The following is a 16,752-nucleotide window of genomic DNA, read 5'->3' on the forward strand; positions in this document are numbered from 1 at the left end:
TGTTTGATGTTGTTCGATTCTCCATGTAACATCCACACATAAGCCTAGGTTTTTTAACAGCAATAACATTGTAAGTGGTAAAATTACTGAACATGGGATTGCACATTTAGCCTTATTTCCGACATTAATTAAGGTGATTTTCAGGCCTTTCAACAGACTTTTCAGTGTCCCACATTTCGGACATGACTGTCCCACAATAGAAAATCAAGATTTGTCTGAGAAAACTTGGCATTAGAGTACTGATATGTCTACCATTTCTTTTGTGAGTGCGATATCTGTATTTTCTTTTTTTTTGGTTTGATTAGGATACTTCCTGGAGATTTCGGAGTAGTCCTGGGTTTGGATTTAATGTGTTGGCTTCATATCACAATATATTCCAGAAATCTAAAATGCAAAAAATGCCTAAAAAGGCCTAAGCCTATATGGTGGAAGAAGTACTTGCATCCTTTACTTAGGCTAAGTAAATGTAGAAATACCTTTAAAAAATAGCCTATCCATTACAAGTAAACGTCTTGAATTATAGTAAAAAATGTTACTTCAGTGAAGTTATACATTAGTAGGCTATTATCAGCCAAATGTACTTATAGTCTATCAAAAGTAAAAGTAGGCTGCTCATTAAGCAGAATAGTGTTATATTATTACAGAATTTTCAGTTTTTATCACTAATATACTATACACTCGGCTACTACTTCTACTACTGGGTAGATTAGTAGTATATACTGTATCTTATCATATCATATGTTTTTTAAATGTAAAAAGTAACTAGTAATTATAGCACAAGTGCCAGATAAATGTTAAGTACAGTAGATTGAGTAAATGTAGTAGGCTACTTAGTTAGCCTATACATCCCATCACTGGCATATAGGCCTACAATAAAACTGCGACCATTACACAACGTACGGGTAGGTGCAGACTGCCCCATCTGAAGCATTATAATGGTAGTGATAACAACTGATAACAGCCATTTAATGGGCTGATAACATTTGAAATGTCCAGCTGATGTTTTATGACAATGTTTATCCTAGCAGACTGATGAACAAAAAAAAATCTTAATATTAAGAGAAAAAAGTCGTAATATTATGAGAATAAGTAATTGTCATTGTTATTTTAGAGGGGAAATAGAGCAGCATCTTGTGAAGTTATATTTTAGTATTAGTCCATGAGCCAGGGGGTATAAAGGTTTCACAGATAAGGAAATACTTCATCTTTTGGCACATCAGCACCACATTATCAAGTATCAGGACCTTGAAAAGATTGTGCAAGAAACTGCGTTTATTTCGACGAAAGAACCACACGGACCTGATGGGGAAAATGCATAGCTCTTTTGTGGAGGAGGAAATTATTTTTACTACTTTTTTCTTGAAATAGTATGACTTTATTCTCATTAAATAACGACTTTTTTCTCGTAATATTATGACTTTATTCTCATTAAATTACGACTTTTTTCTCGTAATATTATGACTTTATTCTCATTAAATTACGACTTTTTTTCGTAATATTATGACTTTATTCTCGTGATATTATGACTTTTCTTTCTTGAAATATTATGACTTTATTTTCATTAAATTACGACTTTTTTTCTTGTAATATTATGACTTTATTCTCATTAAATTACGACTTTTTTTCTGGTAATATTATTACTTTATTCTCATTAAATTACGACTTTTTTTCTCGTAATATTATGACTTTATTCTCATTAAATTACGACTTTTTTTCTCGTTATATTATGACTTTATTCTCATTAAATTACGACTTTTTTCTCGTAATATTATGACTTTATTTTCATTAAATTACGACTTTTTTTCTTGTAATATGACTTTATTCTCATTAAATTACGACTTTTTTCTCGTAATATTATGACTTTATTTTCATTAAATTACGACTTTTTTTCTTGTAATATTATGACTTTATTCTCATTAAATTACGACTTTTTTCTCGTTATATTATGACTTTATTCTCATTAAATTACGACTTTTTTTCTCGTTATATTATGACTTTATTCTCATTAAATTACGACTTTTTTTCTTGAAATAGTATGACTTTATTCTCATTAAATTACGACTTTTTTCTCGTAATATTATGACTTTATTCTCATTAAATTACGACTTTTTTCTCGTTATATTATGACTTTATTCTCATTAAATTACGACTTTTTTCTCGTTATATTATGACTTTACTCTCATTAAAGTACGACTTTTTTTCTTGTAATATTATGACTTTATTCTCATTAAATTACGACTTTTTTCTCGTTATATTATGACTTTATTCTCATTAAATTACGACTTTTTTTCTCGTTATATTATGACTTTATTCTCATTAAATTACGACTTTTTTTCTTGAAATAGTATGACTTTATTCTCATTAAATTACGACTTTTTTCTCGTAATATTATGACTTTATTCTCATTAAATTACGACTTTTTTCTCGTTATATTATGACTTTACTCTCATTAAAGTACGACTTTTTTTCTCGTTATATTATGACTTCATTCTCATTAAATTACGACTTTTTTCTCGTAATATAATGACTTTATTCTCGAAGTCTCAGATTTGTTTCCCCTCAATGTGGCCCTAATACTCCGTCGTAGTCGTGTGAGCCGCCTGTTCACAAAATTCCGAGCCACCCTGAATGCAGCATTCCTTTATGACAAGTGAAAGAGAAAGTACACCGAGGGTTGTATTGTAGAGGACATAGAGGTAACAAGTTACTGTTCGTGTGTGTCGATAATAAGCAGAGGGAAGAACTTGTTGTCTGCAGAAATGTCTTAAAAGTGGGAATCTTACAACTGAAGGTAGGATGATGGTCATATTTCTCTGCGTTTCTGTTCGTTTCCAAAACAGATGCAATTCATTTATTGCCAGTAACTGATTGTCAACTCCTTTGCAGCTGACAGTGTAGCAGTGGACTGATACAACTGTCAAAAAGGAATCAAAATGAAACGATATAGAAATGGTCAAACCAAAAAGTCGTCCTTCAAAGGTAAGATATAGGCCTACATGCTGTTATGCTGGTTTATCATCCACAGTAATATAAAGTATGAAATCTACCTGCATAATTAACAATCTCCTCCCAGCAGCCAGTAAGTACTATGGCTTGTCAAACCAAGGAGCAACATGCTACCTGAACAGTGTGCTGCAGGTGCTGTTCATGACCGAAGACTTCAGAGAGGCTGTGAAAAGGTTTGTTACAAAGTCCAACTTCAGGCATAATGCAGTTAAAATGTATTGTGGCTGCACTGCACCTTTGAATGTCTCATGTCCACTATGTCATAATTTTGTGTAGGCACACCTGTGAAACCTGTGGCCCTAAGTGTATTGATCGACATCTTGCATCCTTGTTTGATGACTTAAAAGGATGTACGGCATACACCTATAAAATCACCAAGAAGCTGGGCATCGACAATGGTACAGTATGATAGCACACAAAACAACAGATTACATTGAGGTTACATGGAGTACTGTAGTATCTGAAAATAATATCAGGACCTGCATCCTGTGCACTAGAAGTGTTAACATACAGTCATTGAAGCCCCACAGATAGAGAATATCTCATAATAACCCCTTTAATAATCCAGATTTATTATCCACATAAAGGATAGGTTGAGCAGAAGTATAAAATATGGTAATTTCCCCGCTTAATTTGTTGAAAAAATACACATTGATTTCTGCTCTTCCCCTCCTCAGTGTATGAACAGCGTGATGCTGCTGAGTACTTTGAGAAGATTTTAGGTCTGACCAGTCCTGAGGCATCACAGGTAAAGATTCATCGTCAATATCAAAGAGATTCTGTATGAAAAATACTTGTTTACCAGTCTCTGTTTTTGTGCTTTCAGATATTCCACGGACAGTCGACACACAAGACCAAATGTTCTGCATGTTGTGAAGAGACCGAAGCCGGCGGGGCATTTTGGTATCTTCCTCTTGCATTGGTTGATTCTAACAGTGAAGACTATAGCGTGGTAAGAAACTGACAACCTGCACATTTCAAAGCATTTTTATGTTGCCAGGAGATATTTAGTAAACTAAATATGCCATTTGCGTATGAGCATTTTGGTCAGAGATCTCATCAGTTCAATTAACATGAATATTTGTGATATATAAAAAATCTCTCTAAAAAACATCTGTCAGAGCTAATTTCATTGCTTTTTATCAGGTGAGTGGTATTAAGGAGTATTTCAGAACTTCAGATTTCAGCGGAGAAAACCAGATGTACTGTGACAAGTGTGATGCCAAAACTGATGCAACTATTGTGAGTAATGAGAAAAAATTGTTCTGATTTGCTATCTTATAGAGCCGCCACCCTGTGGGCCCAGCACCCGCAGGGATAGGCATTGGTATCGGGTTGCAATGTGAGCCGAGCGGCAAGCAAAGGCTGGGACCTAGGCGTGCTGCTGTGAATCATTTCCAAAATTCACAATATGTTTTTATCTAACAAAATATTCTGCCTCAATCCATAGGCCTATTTGTGGGCATTTAGCCTTTCAAAAACAAGTTAATGGTGTTATAACAACATATAATACATATTGGGGTCCTGTGTTTTTCATTCAGAAATGTGTAATAAAGCGTCATCCAGAGGTTTTGATGCTGCTGCTGAAGAGGTTTGAGTTTGACTACAGTTACATGAGATATGTCAAAAACAACCGCACTGTGGATGTTCCCTGCACCCTACAGATACCAGAGGTATATATATATATATATATATACACAGTATATTTTACTATTTATTCATGACACATTTCTTTTTCATTCCTGATAATAATGTCTGTCATCTTTTCTGCTGCTGATCAGAATCAGACGTATGAACTGTACGCGGTTGTGGACCATTTTGGAGATCTTAGAGGTGGACATTACAATGCAACAATCAAACCTGTAACAATCAAACCTCAGGAGGAGGAGAGATGGTATAAGTTCAATGATGACAGTGTCACATTGGTAAGACTGATCACTTTAACTCGTGTTGTTGACAGTTACATATTACAGCGCAAAAAAAAACACAAACAGATTCATCATGTTATGTTTGGTTATTCTTTTCAGAAACAGCGTAAATACCAGCCATTCCAGGTGGATACCATTGAGAAGTAAGTTTTAGTTCTTCTTTTCATCCCCACCACACATTTTTATGCCATGTAACCACAATTGCAATTTGTTTCTCTTGTGTATTTCCCAACCCAATCTCCAAAACGCGCCTACTTACCCTACACCACCACTGAAAAAAAACAATAAAAATAAATATAATATACAGATACGTGTATCTCCCAATATCTATGGAATGTATCTACACCGACTTATATATGCTAGAAGTACCCCTTTTTGCATGTGCACACGCATGCATTCCTACATATGCATGCATATGAGCATGCATAACAGAAAGCCCCTAACACAGGCCATACATTTAGCTGTATTTGAAAATGACCTTACTCTCTTTTGCATTTTCTTTTCACTAGATCCGGCAGCGCATATCTTCTTTTTTACCGGAAAAAGACAGGTGAGATGGCAAACATGTTCATTATGTTTCCTGATGTTTAGTGTGGAGGCTTCAAATTGGACACCTGAATTTATTTTATACCTACTTTCCAGTGCGTGCTGCAGGTGCTTTTACTCAGGACAAAGAGGTGTCTACTCCTGAAGAAATCCTGCCAGCTACCGATGATGTCCATGAGAGAGAGAGAGAGAGGGTTGAGTGGCCAGCACAAGTGGGTAATAACACTGCTGTTTCCATCCCCAGAAATGAAAAAACAGGAATTACAGACTTGGGATGTGTTGGTGAGCTATCATCTGACTTCAATAAAGAGGATCAGGACAATGGAGTTAATTCCAGTCAGAGCATACCATACAATCAGCAGGGGCGTAATGAGGAAAGGAATCACTTGAGTCATCGTCAAGATGCTCATGCAGAAAAACAGCACAATGACAGTGGAAGACAAAATGATGCTAGTCCAGATGTTAGTCATGGTTTAAAACTGGAAGTCAGTAACAGGCCTGCAATACACGGTCATCTGAGCAAACAAGATGAGAGCAGCACTGCACAGAGGAGAGTGATGCATGGAAAGACAGACAAGGATGGAAAGACTGGAGAAGAGACAAAATACCTTGGCAGGAATACAGAGCATCAGGACAATGAAGGATTAGACAATATTAGACAGAACATGCATGATGTGGGTAAACAGGAAGTTGGACAAGGTTATAGCCTTAAACCTGTTAATGTGGACAAACAGGGAGCTGGGGGGAGGATGGAAAGAGATGATAAAGTAGACAAGGAAGGAAAAACTGGAGCTAATGAAAGGGGGATGGCATCTCGTGAGTTTCAAGACAAAAGGAGAGTCGGCGATAGTAAACAGAACATGCCAAAAGATGAGGGGTTTGAACAGGAAAGCAGTAGCAGGTATAAAAGACCTGAGCAACCGAGAGAGGATAAGGGAGTCAAGGAACAAAAGAGAGGAGATGATAAAGATGCACAAATGAGAGAAAGAGAGACAAAACGAGGTGTAGAGGATCAGGACAAGAGAAGATCAGACAATATTAGACAGAACATGCATGATGTGGGTAAACAGGAAGTTGGACAAGATTATAGCCTTAAACCTGTTAATGTGGACAAACAGGGAGCTGGGGGGAGGATGGAAAGAGATGATAAAGTAGACAAGGAAGGAAAAACTGGAGCTAATGAAAGGGGGATGGCATCTCGTGAGTTTCAAGACAAAAGGAGAGTCGGCGATAGTAAACAGAACATGCCAAAAGATGAGGGGTTTGAACAGGAAAGCAGTAGCAGGTATAAAAGACCTGAGCAACCGAGAGAGGATAAGGGAGTCAAGGAACAAAAGAGAGGAGATGATAAAGATGCACAAATGAGAGAAAGAGAGACAAAACGAGGTGTAGAGGATCAGGACAAGAGAAGATCAGATGGTGTTAGACAGAATAGACCACAGCAGGAAATCTGTGATACACATTCAACACATAAAGACAGTGTGGAGAAACAAGCTGAAGAGCAGGGAAATAAAGGAGATGAGCATATTCAAAACAGAACAGACTCTTCTAGAAGAAGAGAGGAAACATCACAACAGGACACTTTGTCAGAGAATTTCGCCAATTTAAATCTGAGTGAGTCACCTTCGCAAGAGCCACAGAAACGTGGAACCAAAAGAGTCATTACAAATGCACAAGAGGAGAATGCAACAAACAGTACAATTCATTCAGATACAGAAAAAAAGCGAAAAGTCTCTGACACACAAGAGCAGACTGCTGAAATGAAACACGCATTGAAAAAGAATAGCACAATGCAGAATACCCAATTGAAGCAAAACAGAAAGAAAAAAAACAATCAGAAAAAAACTCCTGGCTGTTTTTCTTTTTTTTGTAAAAGAAATGCAGTCCAGACTTCAGAGTCGGATGAAGACGAAATGCATACTTTGTTTGTTTAGTCTATTTAACATCATTCATCTTGGAAATGTAAAATGCATCACTTCCTGTTTGCCACAGAATTGTTTCTGTGTAAAGAGCAGCAAATGTAAGAGGTTTAATGAGAGAGAGGGTTGTTTTAGGTTAAAGTGCTGATTTATATCATCAGTCTGTAATAGAAAATATAGCAATGGAAATTGACTTGATATGAAAAATGTCAAGGCACATTTACGTTTAGTCGTTTTGAAATCATGATATTCACAGACCGAATGATCGAACATGTTTTGTCTTTTTTTTTTTGAGACAGTTGAAGAAATGTATCAACCTATTACATTTTATTATGAAAATGTTCTTGTTAAATTGTTCAGACATATATAAACAGATGACACTGAATGTAACATCTAATGTGATTTAAAACAGATTGTGTGAGGAAATAAAAATTCAAAAGGAAGTCTTTGTGTAGATATTTACTTTTATTCTACTGTTTAGTACTAATTATGCTTAAATTAATTAGGCCTTTTGCACACTACACTTGTAAACTATTGCTGCTGTGTTCACTGAGTAATGTCATAGATGCTTTAGATTTTATGTTTATCACTTTGAACCAAACTAGTGTAGTAATTAGTGTCATTCGTAGGACTCTGATGGTGATTAAAAAGCACTGTATTTGTGGAAAGTCATAAGTTCTGATGGCAGACCTGTAATAGATGCTGTGTGTGCAGCGTAGAGTAAAATAACAACAGTAAAATGACAAGATCATATCTGATCGAGCAGCAAGCCTCCGCCCTGCTCTGAATGAGTCAGTCATGATGATAAGACTGTGTTATGTGACTGAGCACTGAGTTTCGATTTTCACTTTCAGTCTGTGGCACATTTACAGGAATCCACGTGATATCTGGACAGCAGGTTTGGTTTCCTTTTCAATTGCATCTGATTTAATGATGCTAAAAATATAAACTCAAAGCTATAAACTGATTTCAAAACAAAACTTACAGATTCATGAAATCTAAATCAGGATCTTAATATCATTCATCAATGATGACTTTTTATTATTTTTCCATTATTAAAGGGAGGCGATCGTAATGCTATTTTGTACATTTTTAGAAGTTCCTATTATTTATTAATTTCTATTATTAGTCGATTATTAGTCACCTCACCTCACTATCAACATTTTCCCCTTGTAGAGGACATAGAGGTAACAAGTTACTGTTCGTGTGTGTCGATAATAAGCAGAGGGAAGAACTTGTTGTCTGCGGAAATGTCTTAAAAGTGGGAATCTTACAACTGAAGGTAGGATGATGGTCATATTTCTCTGCGTTTCTGTTCGTTTCCAAAACAGATGCAATTCATTTATTGCCAGTAACTGATTGTCAACTCCTTTGCAGCTGACAGTGCAGCAGTGGACTGATACAACTGTCAAAAAGGAATCAAAATGAAACGATCTAGAAATGGTCAAACCAAAAAGTCGTCCTCCACAGGTAAGATATAGGCCTACATGCTGTTATGCTGGTTTATCATCCACAGTAATATAAAGTATGAAATCTACCTGCATAATTAACAATCTCCTCCCAGCAGCCAGTAAGTACTATGGCTTGTCAAACCAAGGAGCAACATGCTACCTGAACAGTGTGCTGCAGGTGCTGTTCATGACCGAAGACTTCAGAGAGGCTGTGAAAAGGTTTGTTACAAAGTCCAACTTCAGGCATAATGCAGTTAAAATGTATTGTGGCTGCACTGCACCTTTGAATGTCTCATGTCCACTATGTCTTAATTTTGTGTAGGCACACCTGTGGCACTGAGTGTATTGATCCACATCTTGCATCCTTGTTTGATGAGTTAAAAGGACATAAGGAATACACCTATAAAATCACCAAGAAGCTGGGCATCGACAATGGTACAGTATGATAGCACACAAAACAACAGATTACATTGAGGTTACATGGTGTACTGTAGTATCTGAAAATAATATCAGGACCTGCATCCTGTGCACTAGAAGTGTTAACATACAGTCATTGAAGCCCCACAGATAGAGAATATCTCATAATAACCCCTTTAATAATCCAGATTTATTATCCACATAAAGGATAGGTTGAGCAGAAGTATAAAATATGGTAATTTCCCCGCTTAATTTGTTGAAAAAATACACATTGATTTCTGCTCTTCCCCTCCTCAGTGTATGAACAGCGTGATGCTGCTGAGTACTTTGAGAAGATTTTAGGTCTGACCAGTCCTGAGGCATCACAGGTAAAGATTCATCGTCAATATCAAAGAGATTCTGTATGAAAAATACTTGTTTACCAGTCTCTGTTTTTGTGCTTTCAGATCTTCCACGGAGAGTCGACACACAAGACCAAATGTTCTGCATGTTGTGAAGAGACCGAAGCCGGCAGGGCATTTTGGTATCTTCCTTTTGCATTGGTTGATTCTAACAGTGAAGACTATAGCGTGGTAAGAAACTGATGACCTGCAAATTTCAAAGCATTTTTATGTTGCCAGGAGATATTTAGTAAACTATACTGGAAAAACAAAGTTTGGAAACTTGTGTTTGGTGGATTATTTCTCTGTTGTTACAATGCTAATGGTCATTGTATTTTACATCGTTGGAAAGCCTGTTTATTTACCTTCGCAATGATGTCCCACTTGTAAGGATCATGCATTTGTGGGATGAGCAGCACAGCTGATTATGTGGGTAGCGCCCAAGAAAAATTTGCCAAAATGCTCCGTCAATGGTAAACAGTGTGTTCTCCTGTTGGTGTTGACTCTTGTTTTGAGTTGTTTGGTGGACTGGATGATTGAACTCTCTATCAGTAACAAGGAACAAACAAGACATATTGGCTATTTTACACTTTATTCATTTAATACAATATGTCAGGAGCCTCAGTAGCGGTGGAAGATCCATACGCAGCCACAACAGCCTGGCACCTCCTCCTCATGCTGGTCACCAACCTGGTCACATGTTACTGTGGGATGGCGTTCCATTCCTCAACCAGGATTCGTTGCAGGTCAGCCAACGAGGTTGTGTTGGTCACTCTAACACGTACAGCACGCCCAAGCTGATCCTACAAGTGTTGAATTGGGTTGAGGTGTGGACTCTTGGCAGGCCGTTCCATTCTCTCTACTCCCACATTGTGGAGGTAGTCTGTGATAACCCTGGCTCTGTGGGGGCGAGCGTTGTCATCTTGGAGGATGAAGTTAGGTCCCAGATTGTGGAGATATGGGATCGCCACAGGCTGCAGAATCTCATCCTGATATCTCAATGTATTGAGATGGCCTTCAATGATGACAAGCCTTGTTTTGCCAGTGAGGAAGATGCCGCCCCACACCATGACACAGCCCCCACCAAAAGCTGTTACTCCATCGGTGCTACAATCAGCATAGTGTTCTCCGCGTCGTCTCCATACTTTGACCCTGGCGTCAAACTTTCGCAGACAGAACCTGGACTCATCACTGAACATGACATTCCCCCACATGTTCAGGTTCCATTGTCTGTGTTGTCGACACCAGCGCAAACGGGCCTGACGGTGAAGGGCAGTCATTGCAGGCTTCCTGGTAGCCTTATGAGAATACACTGTTTACCATTGGCAGAGCATTTTGGCAAATTTTTCTTGGGCGCTACCCACATAATCAGCTGTGCTGCTCATCCCACAAATGCATGATCCTTACAAGTGGGACATCATTGCGAAGGTAAATAAACAGGCTTTCCAACGATGTAAAATACAATGACCATTAGCATTGTAACAACAGAGAAATAATCCACCAAACACAAGTTTCCAAACTTTGTTTTGCCAGTTTAAATATGCCATTTGCGTATGAGCATTTTGGTCAGAGATCTCATCAGTTCAATTAATATGAATATTTGTGATATATAAAAAATCTCTCTAAAAAACATCTGTCAGAGCTAATTTCATTGCTTTTTATCAGGTGGATGGTATTAAGGAGTATTTCAGAACTTCAGATTTCAGCGGAGAAAACCAGATGTACTGTGACAAGTGTGATGCCAAAACTGATGCAACTATTGTGAGTAATGAGAAAAAATTGTTCTGATTTGCTATCTTATGGAGCCGCCACCCTGTGGGCCCAGCACCCGCAGGGATAGGCATTGGTATCGGGTTGCAATGTGAGCCGAGCGGCAAGCAAAGGCTGGGACCGAGGAGTGCTGCTGTGAATCATTTCCAAAATTCACAACATGTTTTTATCTAACAAAATATTCTGCCTCAATCCATAGGCCTATTTGTGGGCGTTTAGCCTTTCAAAAACAAGTTAATGGTGTTATAACAACATATAATACATATTGGGGTCCTGTGTTTTTCATTCAGAAATGTGTAATAAAGCGTCATCCAGAGGTTTTGATGCTGCTGCTGAAGAGGTTTGAGTTTGACTACAGTTACATGAGATATGTCAAAAACAACCGCACTGTGGATGTTCCCTGCACCCTACAGATACCAGAGGTATATATATATATATATATACACAGTATATTTTACTATTTATTCATGACACATTTCTTTTTCATTCCTGATAATAATGTCTGTCATATTTTCTGCTGGTGATCAGAATCAGACGTATGAACTGTACGCAGTTGTGGACCATTTTGGAGATCTTAGAAGTGGACATTACAATGCAACAATCAAACCTCAGGAGGAGGAGAGATGGTATAAGTTCAATGATGACAGCGTCACATTGGTAAGACTGATCACTTTAACTCGTGTTGTTGACAGTTACATATTACAGCGCAAAAAAAACACAAACAGATTCATCATATTATGTTTGGTTATTCTTTTCATCAACAGCTTGAATACCAGCCATTCCAGGTGGATACCATTGAGAAGTAAGTTTTAGTTCTTCTTTTCATCCCCACCACACATTTTTATGCCTCCGAGCTGGTGACAGCCGTGGCCGGAGGGATAATGTTTTCGGGTCGTCTGTCCAACTGTCTGAGGTCAAAGGTCACTCTGACCTCACCAAACACATTTTTGGCCATAACTCAAGAAGTCATATTCTAATTATGAAAAAATGTCGAACAGGATAAAATGATTTTGGACAGAAATGGATGTAAACTGCAACTTGACTTGTTGGCGGAGTTTGCGATTATTTCTCAATTGATTATTTATTTATTATTTTCAGTTTGTTGAATATACCACATAAGCAAGTACTATATTACACCATGCTGTAACCACAATTGATATTTGTTTCTCTTATGTATTTCCCAACCCAATCCCCAAAACACTCCTACTTACCCTACACCACCACTGAAAAAAATCAATAAACACATGTATAATATACAGATACGTGTATCTCCAAATATCCATGGAATGTATCCACACCGACTTATATATGCTAGAAGTACCCCTTTTTGCATGTGCACATGCATGCATTCCTACATATGCATGCATATGAGCATGCATAACAGAAAGCCCCTAACACAGGCCATACATTTAGCTGTATTTGAAAATGACCTTACTCTCTTTTGCATATTTCTCTCACTAGATCCAGCAGCGCTTATCTTCTTTTTTACCGGAAAAAGACGGGTAAGATGGCAAACATGTTCATTATGCTTCCTGATGTTTAGTGTGAACGCTTCAAATTGGATGCCTGAATTTATTTTATACCTACTTTCCAGTGCATGCTGCAGGTGCTTGTACTCAGGACAGAGAGGTGTCTACTCCTGAAAAAAACCTGCAAGCTACCGATGATGTCCCGGGAGGATCGTTTGAACCGGGGAAAGGAGACGGTGGAATGGGTGACAAAGGGGGCAAAAACCGAAGTAAAGAACAGCTCCTCTCTTTTTAAAATCTACTCTGGATATATCTGTTCCCTTCTGGGACACACTTTAATAACACACCAGAGCTGCACTTCAATGGAAAAAGAATCACCTAACCCTGCGTAGGGAAGAGCCCCCCTCCTCCCTTTTTTATGTTCACCCCTGCACTTAAAAGACTCTGTGATGATATAGCCTACAGTAATTGCCAGTTCAAGCCTTTTTTTGTGTTATCACTGACCCATCTTTTAAGCCCATTTCCCAAAAAATGTATGGATTTAGTTTAGGTTATTTGTGAAGGGACAGTGCAAATTAATACATACACATGGTATACAAAATGTCAGAATTAGCCAAAAGTCTGTTTTTCATATGTTGTCCCTGGCCAAGGTGTTACAGAATACATCAGAACAAAAACAATAAAACAGGACATGCAGTTTATACGTTGTAAAAGGACTCACACACGTAGTAGTAGAAACATTTATACATCTAAAACCACATCGCAAACAACCAGGACATAATAGATAGAAGCCGCAAAAAGGGAGTTTAGTGCTGGATAATTTAATTTAAATTGTATTGTTATGTGCTGTATGCGTCTGCTCTTTGGAGTGTGTATGAACAGAGACAGAAGATGGGTGTGCCTTGAACCTTGATCCTTGAGCCAGTTTATTATTATGATAACACCATTTATAGCAACCCTAGGGAAGATCAGATTACAAACTTTAAAAGTGTGTTAACAAGCATTTTGTATGAGCTCATGGAATATCACACTCGGAAAACCATCATGTTGTCAAGAAATATTAGACAAATATGTAATTTGTGTGACTGTGTTGATTATTAAACCACCTTTCCAGACTGTTATTGTTGTTTGGTGTTATTTATGTATATAGGGGGGTGCTACAGCTTCTCTACAGGAAATACACCTGTTTGGGTTGGACATCATTATGTAAAGGGACCTTTATTAAATGATGCAGTTAATAAACTATGAACAGAGATTCATTCTAAGGCAGTATTTCAAACAAGGTTTAGGAAGAACATTTCAAAATTTTACATAAAATATACCCTGCTAATTATCTTATTGCTATGTTTACTCACGTTGATAATTATTGTACCTTCTGTAAACATGACATAAAAACTATTTCTCACTTATTTTCCAAAAGTTTGGACAGATTTTGAGTGTGTCGAGTGTCATTTTTTTGAAGCCACTAATTTCGTCTTCTCCTTTAACTTTAAGGATATTATCTGTCACCATGATAATCCAGATGATGGCGCTCTTGAACATGGGATTCATTTCATTATTCTGTTTGCCAAATTCTTCAATTCACAAAACAAAAAAAGTATTATTGGACTATTGGAAAATTATAGAATCTTTTTCCCTGTGACCTCTAATTGAATTTGTTTATATCTATGTATATGTACTCCTGTTTATTTTTTTTATTTTGTTCATTTTAAGAAGAAGAAGCAGGAGGACGATGAAGAGGAGAAGAAAAAGAAGGAGAAGGTGAAGAAGAAGAAGAAGAAGAAGATTATTTATATATCTTTGTATTAATTACCTCATTTATTTACTCTTCTGTTTAATTTTCCCTTTTATTTATTTATTTATTTATGTATTCATTTTTATTACTTTTCAATTATATTTATTTATTTTGCATGTGTTATTTATTAATTTATTTATTTTTGCATTCATTTTTTAGTCATAGGAAAAATGGAGAAAAAGCGTTGGAAACCCAGAGAGGAGTAATACATTTCTTAATAAACACAGGATTGTTTAGAAGAAGAAGAAGAAGAAGAAGAAGAGGAAGAAGAATGTTGTTCTCTGTTTTGTTGAACTTGCAACGGTTCAACAGGCCTTTCTCACTGCAGACATTTTGACTTGTGGTAGTAGGAAAAGCACAGGTGTTACTAATAACATTAACGACGGCTCTGTTCCATTCAAGTGTCCCAGTGAGAGTGACAGGGAGCCAGCATGCACAATACAGGAACCTGAAATCAAAGCAGCTAAATGGAATTCAGCCATCATTAATTTCACTATTTACACCTGTTATTTTCCTACTGTGACATGTCAAAATGTCCTCTGTGGAAAAAGGCCTGTTGGAACTGGTTCCTGTGTCCTCTAGCACTTCTTGCACCATGAAGCTCCCAAATGCACTCAGGACTCCTCTCTTTGTGTTCATCCTCGCAGCTCGGCAGACTGTGGCATGCAGACTTCAGCTTAACTGGGATATGATGCCAGTAGCAATCCGAAGGGCAGTTGGAAATTATCAACACCATCAGCGGGACATAGGAGAGAGATGGTGAGGGCAGTGGGGGATCAGATGTTTACCTTAATGTTCACCTTAACAGTGTGTTTTCTCCAGCCATTGCAGTGGTTGAGGAGGAATGGCCTTTTCTCTTCTTCTCACTAAGGTATTTTTTCCCTTTTTAATCTTTTGACAGATGTCTCCTCCTGAAGTAACGAGAGGCCCTGGACAACAAATGCAGCACAATCCTGAAGTTCTGCTAAGAAGTCAACTGTCATTCAGGGGTGAAAGATGTTCTGGCTGATGTAAGTTTGTTTTCACTCTCACAGAAACATGGTTGAATTAGGGTTGATTCCATCAAATATAGCAGTAGTATATCCAGCGTACTTTGAAAGGGTCAGGTGGACTGAAACTTGTGTCACCTCCAGCATTTCAGGTTGTAACAAATTGGGGGCTCGTTGTAACTTGTTTGACCTGGTTTAGATTTGTGTAGTGCAGTCGGCTTCTGGTGGTGGTAAATGGCTTGATGGGCAGAGACTGTGGGTGCATCCCAAGTCTCTTATTTGTCATTTCCTCGATCCTCGCTTGAACCGGACGTTTTTCTAGTGCGCCATCTTGAAGAGCGTCCCGAAGCTCTTATTTCTGCACGGAGGAGCGAGAAGGGATCTCTGAGGAGCCGTGAGCGAGGATACATGAGAGCATCCTTCACGGAAGTCTCTCACCGACCGACACGCCCCCTTATTGGATATCAGTTATTGATTGGACGCTGCAGATGATCGGACTGATCTGATACACGTCAACATCACTGGAGTTTCATACCGGAGGGAAGACAGATAACAGATCAAAAGTTGTATAGTTTAGTTGTCTTCTGATTCACCATCTAGTTCAAATCTGTGTTAACTGTAGGTGTGAACAACAAACGGACCATGTTGATGGTAAAGTGTTCCAGCAGCAGAAGGACCTGCAGTATCTCTGCTTCACACAACGCGGCTGAAGCAGCCAGTCACTGAAAGAGCTATTTAACATGACAAACAGACCTAAAACAACTTTCTGCATTTATAAGAAAGATTTTTCTTTTCATGATGATATTTCCCCCATTAACTGTTATTAAGGATACAGTTAAAGTCATAGAGTCTGTCTGTCAGCAACACTTTCTACATCGTTTATCGTCACATGTGAGGCTGAAAATTCCTGAGCATCGGGTTTGATATGAGTTACATCATGTGAGCTCATCGAATAGCAGACTTAGAAAGACCTAAAGAAACTTTTAAAATGTGTCATTATGTATGCAGATCAAAGGGTCAATTGTTTGACTTTTAAAATGTAAAGAAATATTATAAAATATTAATTTTTTGGTAAATGTGTG

The 16,752-nt window shown here is 37.7% G+C and overlaps 1 protein-coding gene and 1 long non-coding RNA gene across 7 annotated transcripts in view; both read left to right on the forward strand.

Moving 5' to 3' along the window:
* Positions 1-13,411, forward strand: part of LOC119482024 (ubiquitin carboxyl-terminal hydrolase 47-like) — a 27,411-nt gene extending 14,000 nt beyond the window's left edge. Inside the window, exons 3-12 of one of the 6 annotated variants that reach the window (XM_037759390.1) lie at positions 3,074-3,179; positions 3,283-3,404; positions 3,684-3,754; positions 3,833-3,958; positions 11,313-11,408; positions 11,708-11,839; positions 11,946-12,074; positions 12,182-12,219; positions 12,879-12,919; positions 13,012-13,411. In XM_037759390.1, coding sequence (XP_037615318.1) covers positions 3,074-3,179; positions 3,283-3,404; positions 3,684-3,754; positions 3,833-3,958; positions 11,313-11,408; positions 11,708-11,839; positions 11,946-12,074; positions 12,182-12,219; positions 12,879-12,919; positions 13,012-13,181 — 1,031 coding nt within the window. In that variant the 3' untranslated portion in view covers positions 13,182-13,411. Of the gene's footprint in view, positions 1-3,073; positions 3,180-3,282; positions 3,405-3,683; positions 3,755-3,832; positions 3,959-5,039; positions 5,078-5,443; positions 5,485-5,576; positions 6,124-6,507; positions 6,629-6,748; positions 7,843-11,312; positions 11,409-11,707; positions 11,840-11,945; positions 12,075-12,181; positions 12,220-12,878; positions 12,920-13,011 lie in introns of those variants that run through there. The other 5 variants (XM_037759384.1, XM_037759383.1, XM_037759386.1 and 2 more) reach the window with 5 other exon arrangements.
* On the forward strand, positions 8,835-9,183 carry LOC119482042. Its single transcript, XR_005205356.1, has 3 exons — positions 8,835-8,869; positions 8,964-9,069; positions 9,173-9,183. It is a non-coding gene; the product is annotated as an uncharacterized LOC119482042 (long non-coding RNA).
* Positions 13,412-16,752: the final 3,341 nt, after the last annotated feature.

The sequence above is a fragment of the Sebastes umbrosus genome, chromosome 22, assembly GCF_015220745.1.
Source record: "Sebastes umbrosus isolate fSebUmb1 chromosome 22, fSebUmb1.pri, whole genome shotgun sequence".
Taxonomy (NCBI): domain Eukaryota; kingdom Metazoa; phylum Chordata; class Actinopteri; order Perciformes; family Sebastidae; genus Sebastes; species Sebastes umbrosus.